Consider the following 13,802-nt stretch of genomic DNA (forward strand, 5'->3'; position numbering starts at 1 on the left):
GACAACTCATTTAAGGTAAAACCACCAGTAGTTGACACCTTAAGGATTTATATGTCTGTTTGTTAACATTACTTAAACCGAATTCACTGTAGGGGAAACTTAAAGTTACTGATAGCTGTACAAAGTATTCCTATATCGTACTGTCACAAGAATAACATTAATAAAATGAATGTGAATTATTATTATTTTTTTTTTGTTAACGGGCACAGGTCTAGTAGTTGACACCAAGCGAAAACAAGAATATTTAGTAGTTGACACATTTTATTTTCAGTAGTTGACATACTTTATAAAACTCTTTATTTCAATACACTCTTTATTTATTGACACTCTTTAGTAGTTTACATATGTTTTAAATGAGAAAAGGTTTAATAAATGAATTTTTGCCTACTTTGTATGAATACAGGGATGAAATGAATGATAAAAGTTGTAGAAAAATACAAAAATTGAATGTTAACGTATTACATAACTTAGGCTCATTCTCTGGGTTAATTAAGTTAAAAAAAATGAATATAAATTGTGCTAAGCTATCAGAATGCAAGAAGTTAATCCCATAAAAATTCAAGTTCCGGGACTGAGTAAACATTTCTCGTGGTACTCATTTTTAAAGGCTCGTCAATGTGGTATAATACAGTTTCCCATTCGTAGTCCAATTTATCCTCTTTTTCTGGCCATTTCCAGAGTCTCCCAGATTTTTTCATAGCTGTAATAGTAGCAGCTGTTTCACAAACATCAGTTATAACCCCCGGAAATAACTCTTCTTCATAAGAAAAAACTACATACTCCCCTACTTTCCTCTCTACTGGTTTTTTTATTGTTTTTCTCATGTATGTTTTCCTCATCGCTCTCATCTTTAAAATCACTGTCTGATGGCACCTCTTCTATGCCAGAGTTAGAGCTGTCTTTGTAATGAAGCACCCGCTTTGCAGTCCTTTTCTTATGCTGCCGAACTTTATCTTGTTTCGCTCTTTCTTTTTCATCTTTTTTCCTTTGTCTCTCGGCAGCACGTTCCAGTTTTCTTTTTTCTAATTCTTCCTTTTTTGCCAACTTCTTTCTAAAATAATCTTGACACAGCTGTCCTGAGACAATGGCAGGCATTTTCTCCTTCATTGATCGTTTTTGTTTTGGTTCATTCTTGTCTTTCTGGAAAAAAAAGTGTCTTTTGAATGGGCTGGGGATTTCTGCAGATACTTTAGAAGTTCCAGCTTGACAAAGATCAGTATGATTAATACTATCTCTAGCAGGCTTATCGATACAAGTAAGGTTGTTCGTTCCAGATGGCATATTGTAATCATCAGTGGTATGATAAGTGGACTCATCGATAGCACTAGGAGTGAGTGTTGCAGATGACAGGTCCCCATCCACAATGCTTAGGTTGTCTGGCTCATTAGTAGCACCAGATGCATTTAACAAATTACTTTCCAGTTCTAATTTTGTCTTCTGCCACAGTTCAAAGAGTGAAATATCTTTTTCCTCCAACTCTTTATTTGTATCCCTGTTACAAAATATTTTGAGCTTGCTTTCTGGAATACTCTCATTGAGAAATCGAAGTCCTTCTTTTAAAAATTGTCCACGTTCTTTGGCTTTTGTGACTTGATTATCACCTTCAATGTTTAATGGGAGAGTGATAGCTTCTGGGTTCCATGGAAACAATCCACATTTTCTAAAACCATTTTCCAGGATAGTCACTTGTAGCACATTGTCTATAACTTCTTTCAAAAGTTTTGGAAATTCTTTCTTCTTTAAGACTGGAGCCTCCAAATTGGATAACCTCCATTCATGTACTTTCTTCTTCCAGTGCTCTTTAAGAGTCCTGAAAACCGAAACATCCATCGGTTGCAAGAGATGCGTCGCATTTGGGTACAGTGCAATGAGAATGATGCCATAGCTGCTTCCATTACCTCTTGAGTATAATTTCTAAAATTTCCCTTTGTTGGAGGCATCTGAAAATGAAAGAGGGAGTAATTCAGAAGTTGACACATTGTAACTCCAATAGTTGACACCCCCTGTCAACTATTGGATACAATACTTTGAAAATGTTTTAGAGGTTATAATACACAGTTCAACAATGTAAGCAGTTAAATAACACTCAAATAAAGCAGAATTATTAAATTATATTACTCCTGAGTAGTTGACACACGGTGTCAACCACTCAATACTATGTCATCTAAAGTTTCAGTAGTTGACATGATGCCAAACAGCCATTTTTTTTTAATTTACAGGTTATTTTGAAAACTGTTTGTATACTTTAGAGTCTAAAACAAAGTATTAAACATCTCCTTAATCAAAATTATAATTGGTGTTTAAATTTTCAATGCTTACCTTTTAGCTTGTTCTTAGCAAACTCCACAACGAAATCACATTAATCAATTGAAAAACATGGGCTGTTGTCATCAGATGATTGTGGTTAGACTGCTGTTAAAGATGGCGGTACAGTAGTTCACATACACACCACTAGAGAGCTACACTACACAGACAGAAAAATATTAATCATCTGGCACCTTTATTCCTCTTGTTATTGTATTTTTTTATTATAAGTGTCAACTACTAGTGCAGTGTCAACTACTGGTGGTTTTACCTTACTACCCTTGGATGCATCGAACACCTACGGTTCAGTATGAGGCAGTGCCCCTAGCGGCGAATTTTGGAAAAGTTAGCAGGCTTGATGCATCAATGGAATGCAAGTGGTCGCTTGAATACCGGTACAGTAAATCATGGCCATCGCGCGTGCGCGCGAGGGGCGTCGAATTTTTGTAGCCCTTACACTGACGAAAGGTGAATAAAATCATCCCTCTATTCATTATCTGTAATTATTTACTGTATTAGATTGTCGAATAATCATTATTCAGGGACTGTTAAGTTGCCTCAATTAGTATTACCCCTAAGCTATTTCACGTAGTCAGCTTTCCAGTCTTGCGTTGCTTACTTGAGGCTATGCGATGGAAATATTTGATATTCCGAAATTATTTTAACTGTGGTTATTGCTGGTTTTCCTTAGGAACATGTTGCATCTGAATAATTTGGGGCGGTGATGAAGATATTTGCAACGTAATTGATTTTACATTCAAGAGGGGAATTGGTGAGAATTTTGTTTCGCCCGTCGTGGATGAATGTGACGTTTAAAGTTACCATTTATTCCTCGTGATGGTGGATTGCAATGCTATAATTGAGGGAGCAGTGAAGATACGCGATGGAAAAAAGGTGAGGGAGTATCAACATTACAGCTAACGTGTTGTTCACTGTCGTGTATATAGTGCTTGTATCATGTTAAACAACACAAGGGGTTTCCTTTGTCACACCCCCATGCATATGTCTAGTGTCTGCAACCTTTTATATGTCAACCTTAAAGCCTACTCTATCTTTTCAAGCTATTTTATGTGTATTTTTGACTTAGCTCGGGTTGGCAAGTAATTTAATGCCATTTCTTGTTGGTCCATGGGTACTAACATCTCCTGTTTACAATTCTTTCAGTGGAAGTCACGGTGGTGTCTAATGACCAAACTCTCCCCTGTTGCCGGTAAGAATAATTAGCATAACTGTAACCTATCTGGAAGGTAAACTATCTCATGGCCATCAATGGTTATGCATTATAAATAAGACAGATCCAGTAATTTGAATTGGTTATCCATTCTTATGTACGATGATGATCTCTAGGTCGTACAACTGCCTATATTTGGTTTATTGTTGCTATAAAACTTAGTGGCCGTCAGTCCACGCGTTTTAATTCTCTCGTGGTTGGGATAAAACTCGATCGGCATAAGCTGTGTTTTTAATCATGAACTTAGCGGTATTATATTTATGCGTTGGTTAGGAATAGTCTTTAGTGTATTTTAATTGTGGATTGTGTGTACTCGAAACCATTGGTTGATAATCATGTGCGCGCATGCAGATCTTCTAAATTTTCTGGGACCTTTAGGTGTTTTATAATCGATAGGAACGTGATTAATCTTTTCTCTTATATTTCCGGATAAAATTTTGGAGTTTCAAATAGCCTTCTTGATTGTTGAGGGACCGTAATGAAGAAAATAGTTATATGGGCTCCATATCTCTGCGTAACTCTTTACTTAAAACTCAGTAGCATCATGTAGGTTGACAGTAGCAGTATTATGATAGTTATTCAGTCCCAATTTTGATGAGAAGACAGTTCCATGCTTATTTTTCATTAAGTCCTATGAAATTTTTCTGAGAAAAGGGTTGTCACCTGCCGTTGTAATTTAGTTTGCTGATCTGCCTTTTTTTAGCATTTGTTAGTATCGTAGCATTTAGTGATAGATGGGAAAGTTTGCAGTGAACACCAATGTCCTTTGAAATCTGAAACTTGGTACAGAGTGAAATTATTTTTCTGGGTACTGCTCGTAGTAGTGAAAGTTATTGAAAAGTAGTTTTTGTTATTTTCATTTATAACAACGACTAAATACCTTTAAAATATTGCCTGAAGGCTTTATAATGGTGCATAATGGATCCAGCAAGGTTGGATGTATCAAATGTACTTAACATCATAGCTTGTTGATTATTGATTTTGTTTCATCTTTATTCCAAGGCTCTAAAAAAGGATCTTGTTTCCTGCATTTAAAATAGGTAACTCAATAGACTTGTGGCTGGGACAGCAGCTGCTTACGAGATAGATAGTGTGCATTGGAGTGATTTGACTCCTGAAGTTTCATCTAATATTTATTAAAGTCCTTAATGTTAATGGAAAAACAATATTCCTCTACCTATTCATTCCACAAAATATCTCTCTTATTTGATTTTTACCGTTTTATGTGGAAATAAAGTGAATTTCTTGAATAATGTTGTGCATCCCTCTGAAAGATACCCGTTCTCAATTTCTCAAGCTATCTGAGCATGTTGCCTCTTAGGCCATAATGGCTCCCACTAAATTCATGTAAAAGACTGTGTAATTTTCTGTGTTCGCTCATCGCAGTTTTTTAAAAACGGCCACTTTCCCATTGCCAAAGTATAGGGTGGCAATCCATGATAGTGAATGAATGTGGATTCCATTTATAAAACGAATACCAGTATATTCATTGGCACAATGGGAGTGTTTTTATGTAATATTTTGTTACCATACTATTTATAACTAATAACTTCAGGCTTTACTTGTGTACTTTTTGTATAAATATATGATGCATGCAAGATCAGTCACCTGACGATGTAACCAAGTTACGAAACCCGGGTCGTGCCCATAATTATATAACAGTGAACCTTACAAAGTTTTATTTTCTTACTTCCATACTATTTAAATTACTATTTATAAGATTGGTGGATATATTTTTTTTAAATATGTAAGCTAACTATCAGCACAACCAACACTCTTTTCCATTACCAATTTGCAGGCAAAATAGCAATGACAAGGAGATCTATTGCGTCATTTTTATGCCCAGATAATTAACACTTGTGAATACTGTGCATGTTCGTTGAAGATGTGATGTGAGTTTTTAATTCAGCAAACAAAAAGCTTTTTTGGCCAAATGGTGTTTGAGGAAAAATTAACACAGAGGTCATTTCCCTCAGAAATACCAGTTGTATGAATTTTTAAATACCCAAATATTAGTAACTACAATTGACTCCCAGGGATTTAACTTGAATAATCAGTGTTTACTGGACTTGGCAAAAGATTACTACTTGAAGCAGGCATTTAAGAAGTAATCAAACCTTGACTGCTTAGTGGGGTCAGTGTCACAATTAACTATGTCATAACAGAATGTATTTGAAATTTATTCATGCCCATTAGCAATAATATAGGCTCCTTGATTGCCTCTCAGGTGGAGACTTCATCAATTAGTGGAATATTTCTCGTAGTTAAGGTTTAATTGTTAAAATATTAGTTGGATAAAAATTTTAATCTTTCACTGGGATATTTCTTGCCCTAAGCCCCAGTGCAAATGATTTACTTTTTAATCCTTTTGTTAGAATTAGTAGTAATTGATGGTAATGCATGCTCATATCTTTCTCAATGCAATGTTTTAATATATTTTAAGTAGCCATAATATGTTGTTTTTGTGAGAGGGCATTTCATGGCTGCGTACCTAAAATTTTATTCGGGCCATTATGTTGGTTTCTGGTTCTTCCCTGTCTTTAGTTGTGATTGGTCGATTCCAAAATTTTAGCAATCCTGGTTCCAGTTCTGACATTTCAGTTGATTCTTATGCCTCAGGCTCCAAGAAAAATATCATTAAATTCCAAGCAACAAGACAACCACATTAATTCCACACATTCCACTCAACGATTCCACAGTATCGACATTACAATGCTTAGTAGAAGTTAACGACAATGTTGTGAACCTAGAAAACTTGTACTTGAATGTCTCTATGGGACTACGGCATGGAAGTAAAGGTCACTAAGCTGCTTCGAATATGTTTTTTTTTTACAATTACGTGGCTCGAAAATTCAAATGACTGTTGGAAGTACGGTAGTGTTTGTGGTTTGAAGCACTAATGGAATCAATTTTTCACCGTGGTAAATACTTACTTTTGATTCCAATTCTTAGCATAGAATTGAATAATTGTATTGACCCATCGCTAATTTTCACATTACAATGCAAATGTGGTAATAAACTTACCAAAGCGTGTGGGCTACTTGTCACCAAAATCTTCATCTCAAAATTTCATCAGATATTTTTTAATTGTATGAGGTGATTTTTGAGAAAAAAAGGAAGAGGAATAACTTATTTTTGTTTTCATTTTGCATCTTCTATTGTGTTACGATCAAATAAAGTTCTTTTGTATTATAATGTTTATGTTTTTGTATTATTCTGTTTTTTATGTGTGTGTTTTCAATTAAAATGAAAACTGGATATCCAATTCTGTGGCCTTCATATAACAGATTTTTTGAATGTGCTACTCAAAATATTTTGCTCATTTCTGTGGTTGCACACTAAGTCTACATTTATATGGAATGGGAAATGTTTGGAGTATCACTGAAAACAGAGAAAACACTATATTAAAGGGCTGTAAATTTTATTTAATTTCAATTGATGAATTAAACAGACTAGATTACAGAGGTAATCTTACAAATATCCTGTCATTACATCAAGTTCATGAGTTTATTTTAATTTACTTCTGACTTGTAGAATGTCTTCTTTTAAAGAACTTCTCTTTTGCATCATGATGTTCTGAAGAGGTTTTGAGCATTATTGTGTAAATCTGGGCTAAGTTTTGCCTCCAGTATCACAAGTAGAAATCATATCGGTGTGCAATAAAATCATTTTTTCTGATAGCCTGTCGTTCTTGGGCCAAAATGTAACTTGAAAAATTCTATCTGGTTGCAGCGTGTTCCTCTTTTCACCTTATTAGTTTGAAACTAAATACCCCCAGCTTGATAGAAATGCATGTCATGGTGTCATTCCCTATGATGTCTGGGGAGTATCACCTTCACCGCTTTCTTGAATATAAATTTAAACGCTGAGCCTATCCTTACAGGCTCTGGGAAAATGCTCGACTCGGTGCCTGACGTGCTAATATGTGCATGCAAATTTGAAGGGTGAATTAGAATTAAATTCAGCAGTGAAGAGCGACTGAGAATTTAAATCCAACAGATACAGGTTAAGGAGGTTGGAAGTAGAGATGAACAGTCATTGAATCATGGAACCTCGTCATAGTGTAAGAGAAAAGTTGTGAAAGAGGAAAGATACAGGGAATTTGTGGTGGATGAATAAATAGAATGTTTCAAACAAATTAAACATGGATTATCTAATGTGCCAACATTCAGGTGACTAGTGTAAATTGCTCCCAGAACAGGCAAGCTTGTGGTGTTCCATCTCCTGGTAGCAAGGTGAAATATCGGCATATTTGAATTTCCTTCGTCTTGAATTTGGCCTAAATATATTCATTCAGGATACCATTTTTCCCTTTGTATGTTCTGGTGAATGTGCCAATTGGCTGTGAAAAGTTCACCATGTAAAGTGACTTTTCTGGATGATAAACATTTAAGTGAACATAAGCTGACAAAATAGTCATAAAATGTTTTGATATTTCTCAGGTTTACCAGACCGCAGGAATAACTGTGTGCTTCAGAGCATACATTTTAGAACCTCTGTAAAGTGCCCCTCTTAGTATTAGCTTGTGTATAGTATATCAACTAGTGAAGGGAGAAGCAAGAAAGAAATTATCAGCAAAATAGCCAAGGCAAAGAGAGCATTCCACCAAAAGAAAGACTTGCTTTAAGCGGGAAACTTAAATATGGAAGTAAAGAAACAATTTATAAGGACCTACATTTGTAGTATGCTCCTATACGGAGTGAGGCATGAACGATGATTCTCTGTTGTATCTATTCCTCTTGAGGGTTGTCATGAGAAATGATCCTGAAAAGGACAGCGCAAGTAGAGAAACGCAACAGGACACTAGACAAGGAGAAGCAGCCAAATGAAAAGCCAGAAACATACGCTACCATCCCGTATGTCACCGGCACAAGTGAAAAGATCTCTAAAATCCTAAAGAAGAAGAATATCGTCACGAGATTCAAAGTCGTGACAAAAATAAACCAGATGATTCCAAAACCGAAAGACAAGATTCCAAATAATCTCAACGAAGGGGTATACCGCATACCATGCTCATGCGGTAAATCATACATTGGTGAAACATGCAGATCCATGATGATCCGCCTGCAGGAGCACAAGAGGGCCACACAGAACAAGAAATTCGACCTCTCAGCAGTTGCCGAGCATGCGTGGAGTGAGCCTGGGCATAATATAATATTTGACGAAGCGAAAATCATCGCAAAAGAAAAGAGGCATTACCCCAGGCTGATAAGGGAGGCAATAGAGATCATCAAAACGCCCAAAAATTTCATTAGAGAAGACGGATACAATATAACCAAAGCCTGGAAGAGAGTGTTTAGAAATCCAACCAATCACGGTGCAACAGCAAGGGTAACCGGCCAACAACACCGCGGCCGCCAGGAGGGAGAGCTATATATACGCAGCAAAAACACCGAAAGCACCACTTCGACCTGAAGACGCCTGGTGGAATCCTGGCGAAACTGTCGTCACCTCTGACCACGAAACGCGGCGATAACCCGAAAAATGGAGAAATCCATCAATCCTAAGATTGTTGACCCGTGATGATGATGAGATGTCTTCTTCCATTATTCACTGTTAGTCAGTGGCGGCGCGTGCGTATACGCATGTTAGCAAGTGCACACCCAAAGATGAATGAATTATAAAAGAAAACTATTCCTTTGCATCGAGGAGTATAAAAATCCTGTCTGCATATGCAAGAAACATGAGCCTCCGAACGCTACAACTGCCTCCTTTTCGAATTCACCGCTCTACAAGTGTGCGATCCCGTGGCATCGTGCCGGGCGCATTTTCGGTCTGTGTGATCGCTTGAGGGTGCTCTGGCAGGACGAGGTAAGCGGGGGGGTATGTGCTGTTCAAATGGGTGATGGGAGCAGACTCAAAACGATGCGAATGCGCACGCGCATATTTTTGGTGACCGACTCGCAGGTAGTGTAGTGGTGTAGCAGCCACCTACACTACCTGCGCCCAGGATCCTAGTCCGTCAACAGAGTCATCTGTATGGTCGTTTTCTACACTACTTCCTCATAGGGTGTAAGGAAAGGAGAATGAATTTCACCTACCGTCACTTGTAAAGGCGTGTTTAGAATAATTATTTTCATGCATGCTAATATTATTTCTGTTCATGCAATTTTAAGGGTAGAATATACCAGTGATATGTTTTGCTTGTCATGTATTCTACGACGAAATATGATGCTCATGGATTAGTATTAACGTAATATAATTAAAGCATCCTATATCTGCTCTAATGCACACCCTAGATATATTACCACCAGCCGCCACTGCTGTTAGTGCAAAAAACGAATGAAAAGCGCAGGAAAAAGAGGAGTGCGACACTGTCCATTCCAAAGTTTCTCGCCAATTTTCCCATTGATATTATCAGGTTGTATCTTAATTTTTTCCATGACGAGATCACTATTGATACATAGGTACTGGAGTCTCACGCTAAGTGCTCCCAGTGTATAATAGTTAACTAGGATATTAGTTAATTGCTAATTATTTCTATAAACCAGCCATTTCTTACCTATCAGTCATTGATTTATAAAAATTATTCTTTAGAACACTTTTTATGCAAGATTGACTGCAGTCTTTTTTTCTATTTAGCTGAATGAGGTTGTGCTGTTACTTGAATTTTTTTATTGGGTATTAGCATATGGATGAATTTCCAAAAAATTCATAAGCATTTCCTCTTTTGATTTTTTACTAATGTGTTTGAGACCGTTGACTGTATGAGTTGTGATGATAGTCGTTCACTTATTGTGATTCCTTCTATTTTCATCACCATCATCAACATTTCCTTATTTTGTGATTTTTTACTTGGATTGTGTTTTCTTCTAGATTGTTTGCATCTTCAGCTCTACCGAGATAGTAAAGATCGATGGAAACTAGGCCAGGCAAAGACATCCCTTTCTCTCCAGCACTTCCTGGGAATTGAAACAGGTGAAGTGTTTTAAGCATTATTTAGCAAATTACACCAGCCACTTTTTATCATGTTTAATAGGTGCTTTAAGCTTATAGTCTTTATCAATTCTTCTACAGCACTTGGTATGCTTGAATACTTGAAATAAGAGCATTTGATAGATTTTTCATGCTTATGTTAGTAAAAGATGTTTCTATTGAAAGTGAAAGAAGTTTTCTCTGGCATGTCTTGGTGGAGCTTGCTAATCATTGTAAATGAAAAGCTATGACTTTGTAATTACACATAATTTATTGAAGAGAGGATTGATACGAAAAATCTTGCCAAGGAAAGAGGTGTTGAAAGAAAGGGTATTTTCATTTATTCCTCATGATTGACATCCAAGTGTTGACATTGTATGATAAGGTTCTGGTTTATAAGTGGAAGACATCACTTGGCCTGCACAATAGTCAGTAAACATGTATAAGCTGTTCTCCATCAAGAAAGGCTTTTTTCCGTGTAAAAAAAATCTCACTTTTCGTGAAGGCCTATTGAAATGAGTCCAGCTTATAATGAAGTTGGCTCATGACAAGGTATACTTTCATCCTTTCCTAAGATGATGCGTATAAAACATTATGGCAATGTCATGTTCGCTTTAATACGCTGACAACTCTAACATTATCCAATTATTTTCACCCACAAATGCTTGATGAGAAATCTATCATGTACACCAGAACTCCTCTTCTCAGACTAGAAGAGAAAAACACCCAAACTGCCATAGGCTGGGCTAAACCTACCCCTGTAATGTGCTGGGCAACTCCCTCCCCGATTCCAGCATTGACCCTTCCATATAATTTCTTTGAAACCATTGTCAGTATGATCAGTGGCCCAACCCTAGTTCTGTGTTACCTAAGTGCACAATTGTATAGACATACCTAAGTGGCGATTCCAGAGAGGGTCTCGGGGGCTATAGCCCCCTCTTTGGCTATCCTATTTCCACTAGATGAAATGGTAATTTTGTCCTAAACCCCCCCCCCCCCCCCGTCCCTTTCCTGTATCCAGTGCTGATAGACGGTCTTGTGATATTGATCACTATGGAATGTGATAAAAGATGAAAAAAAAGTGTTTAGATGTCATTTAAATTTAAATACCAAATGAGTAATGTTTGTGGACATGGATGATGAGATGAATAAGACTAATGACTGAAAAAAGTATGAGATTTTACTCAGTACCTCAAGGAGAGTAAAAATTGAGAGAAAATAGAAGAATGCAGTGAATGTGTGACTTTTGGAATTGAAGCTGCTCTGAACATGTGGATCTAGGCAATCATGTGCTTAAGTTGCCCCTAGTAAAAAAAATCTGAACATTCAAAATCCCCCTTTCCATTTCCTATCTGAAGTTTTGAGCAGTTAACCCGTTATAAAGATGATAATTCATTGTTAACATCAAAATATAATGATATTTCTGGGTAGGTAACTCCCAAGAAATATGGTGAACCATTGGGTAAATGAAGCTGCCTCATATTTTGTTCAGTCTGCAAATCAGGATAAAGTTTTTGTTTATTTTTTGTAAGCAAATGGCTCCGTGTAAGTATGCTATCCTCCACATTCTATTTTCTCTCATATGTTCTGAATTGATGATTGATTTCTTGTTTGAGTAAGTGAATTTAAATCAAAGGGTGTGCTGTGATCAGCCTTCTATCTGTCCTTATGATTGCTAATGTGGTTATTTAATGTATACCTATATCATCCATCTCATAAATTTTTCATTCCATCTAGAGATTATACTATCTTTATACTTACCGCTTATTTTGTGATGCAGTATGTTCTAGAATAGGCAGTGTCACATAAAATGTCTAATGCTGGACCAGATGTATAAAGCTGTTGTTTACTAATACTTACTGATACATAATTACCCCGAGCAGAGGAAAGTTTTAGATCTATGAAGATTATTTTTTTCATAGGTTTTACCTTGGACAAGGAATCCAATACTATAGCGATTATATGCCAAGACTCGACTGTAATATTAGGATTTGACTCTAGAGAAAGGCTTGTCCAGTGGCAAGTAAAGATTGCTAAGAATTTGGGTGAAGGTGAGTTGCTTTGAACTAATATCTTTGAAGAATTACCTTGTAAATTGTATCTAACAATGCATGATTGCCTCAATAACTACTATTATCCATTTTTACTAACTGCCATTCAAATTATACTTGTTTTTAACTTCTTTAGCATGCTTTTAACATGATGTTTTGATGGTTCAGGTCAGAAGTTCACTGTGCAGATTGTTAGTGCGCCTCCCAAGTCTAAGTTACCTCTTGGTCCAGCACGACTGCATGTCAGAGATCATTGCTTCTCCCTAACATCTGGCTTACATCCTCGAGTCCTTGGCTCGTGGAATATTTCCCATCTCAGGTTTGTCCTTGACTAACATTTCTTATACTTTTGTCTGATTTTCTGAATATATGTGTTTTAATATTGGCCAACTTTTTCACATTACTTCAAAAGTATTTCAAAGCAATAATCATTCTAATAACATTTCTTAACTGTGTGTGTATAGTCTTGGACAAAAAAATGATCAACATGGCAAAAGGTAGAACTTCCACAGAAAATTGTGCCATAGAGGAAATGACAACTGCGCGCCCACTTCATTTGCAACCTGCTGGGGCAATAAATGGCTCTTGTTTGGGCAATGAGCAGCTGTGTAGGGACTTGCCTCAAGTATGAGGGAAATTTAATATACCTGTTTGTATTCCTTTCATGTTTCAGACTCAGTTGCTGTAGTTTTGATGACTCTCAAAATATGTATGTGAAATCACTTTTATTAATTGTGGTACATTGATCAAAAATCCAAAGCACAGCATACTCCCAATAGGGTAGTTTCCTTCATCAAAGAAAACGAAAGGCATTGATTGCGATTCGTTACCTACCATTAGTGTATTCATAATATACAAATTATTTGGTTTTAGAAATCCAAGTTAACACGAATGGCAATGGTCAATTTTATCCTCAGTTGAAAAAGTCCAGATTGGCGCCCATGCGATTCCACTCCACGTGACATCACAGGGACCTAGTTTCTATACGAGTAGATAGGAGTTTTACATCGTCTGAGATTACCAATGCATGCATGAGGCACAGAGCTCAGGGAAACATGTCTTAATAATCACCTATTAAAACTGCCTATGGTCGGAAAGTTTCCTTCGTTTGATAAGGTATTAATAATCCTTATTTAAGCCAAGCACTACCTGCTTGCAGGGTACTCTGCTACCTGCTAGCATCCTGCGTCGTATCAACACTCAAAGCCTCGGCCCAATGTCACCTCACTTGCAGCAGCGGGAACCAGAACGACGTCACACGGGGTTTTCCCAGGGTCGCGTTTTAGCGCGCTTGAAATTTT

General features: G+C 36.8%; 2 protein-coding genes across 3 annotated transcripts in view; one reads left to right on the forward strand and one right to left on the reverse strand.

Annotated features, from left to right (window-relative positions):
• Positions 1 to 204: 204 nt before the first annotated feature.
• LOC124171658 lies at positions 205 to 2,578 on the reverse strand. The gene is made up of 2 exons (XM_046550883.1): positions 2,320 to 2,578; positions 205 to 1,940 (listed from the first exon to the last, which is right to left on the reverse strand). The coding sequence occupies exon 2, from the start codon at positions 1,828 to 1,830 to the stop codon at positions 760 to 762; it is 1,071 nt and encodes a 356-aa protein (XP_046406839.1). The 5' UTR covers positions 1,831 to 1,940; positions 2,320 to 2,578; the 3' UTR covers positions 205 to 759.
• A 92-nt stretch (positions 2,579 to 2,670) lies between these two features.
• The window catches only part of LOC124170874, a 39,790-nt gene continuing 28,658 nt past the window's right edge, over positions 2,671 to 13,802 (forward strand). For both annotated transcript variants that reach the window (XM_046549887.1, XM_046549888.1), the window contains exons 1-6: positions 2,671 to 2,772; positions 2,996 to 3,198; positions 3,469 to 3,514; positions 10,352 to 10,453; positions 12,373 to 12,501; positions 12,670 to 12,820. In XM_046549887.1, coding sequence (XP_046405843.1) covers positions 3,142 to 3,198; positions 3,469 to 3,514; positions 10,352 to 10,453; positions 12,373 to 12,501; positions 12,670 to 12,820 — 485 coding nt within the window. In that variant the 5' untranslated portion in view covers positions 2,671 to 2,772; positions 2,996 to 3,141. The remainder of the gene's footprint in view (positions 2,773 to 2,995; positions 3,199 to 3,468; positions 3,515 to 10,351; positions 10,454 to 12,372; positions 12,502 to 12,669; positions 12,821 to 13,802) is intronic.

Source organism: Ischnura elegans, chromosome X (assembly GCF_921293095.1).
Source record: "Ischnura elegans chromosome X, ioIscEleg1.1, whole genome shotgun sequence".
NCBI classification, from domain to species: Eukaryota; Metazoa; Arthropoda; class Insecta; order Odonata; family Coenagrionidae; genus Ischnura; species Ischnura elegans.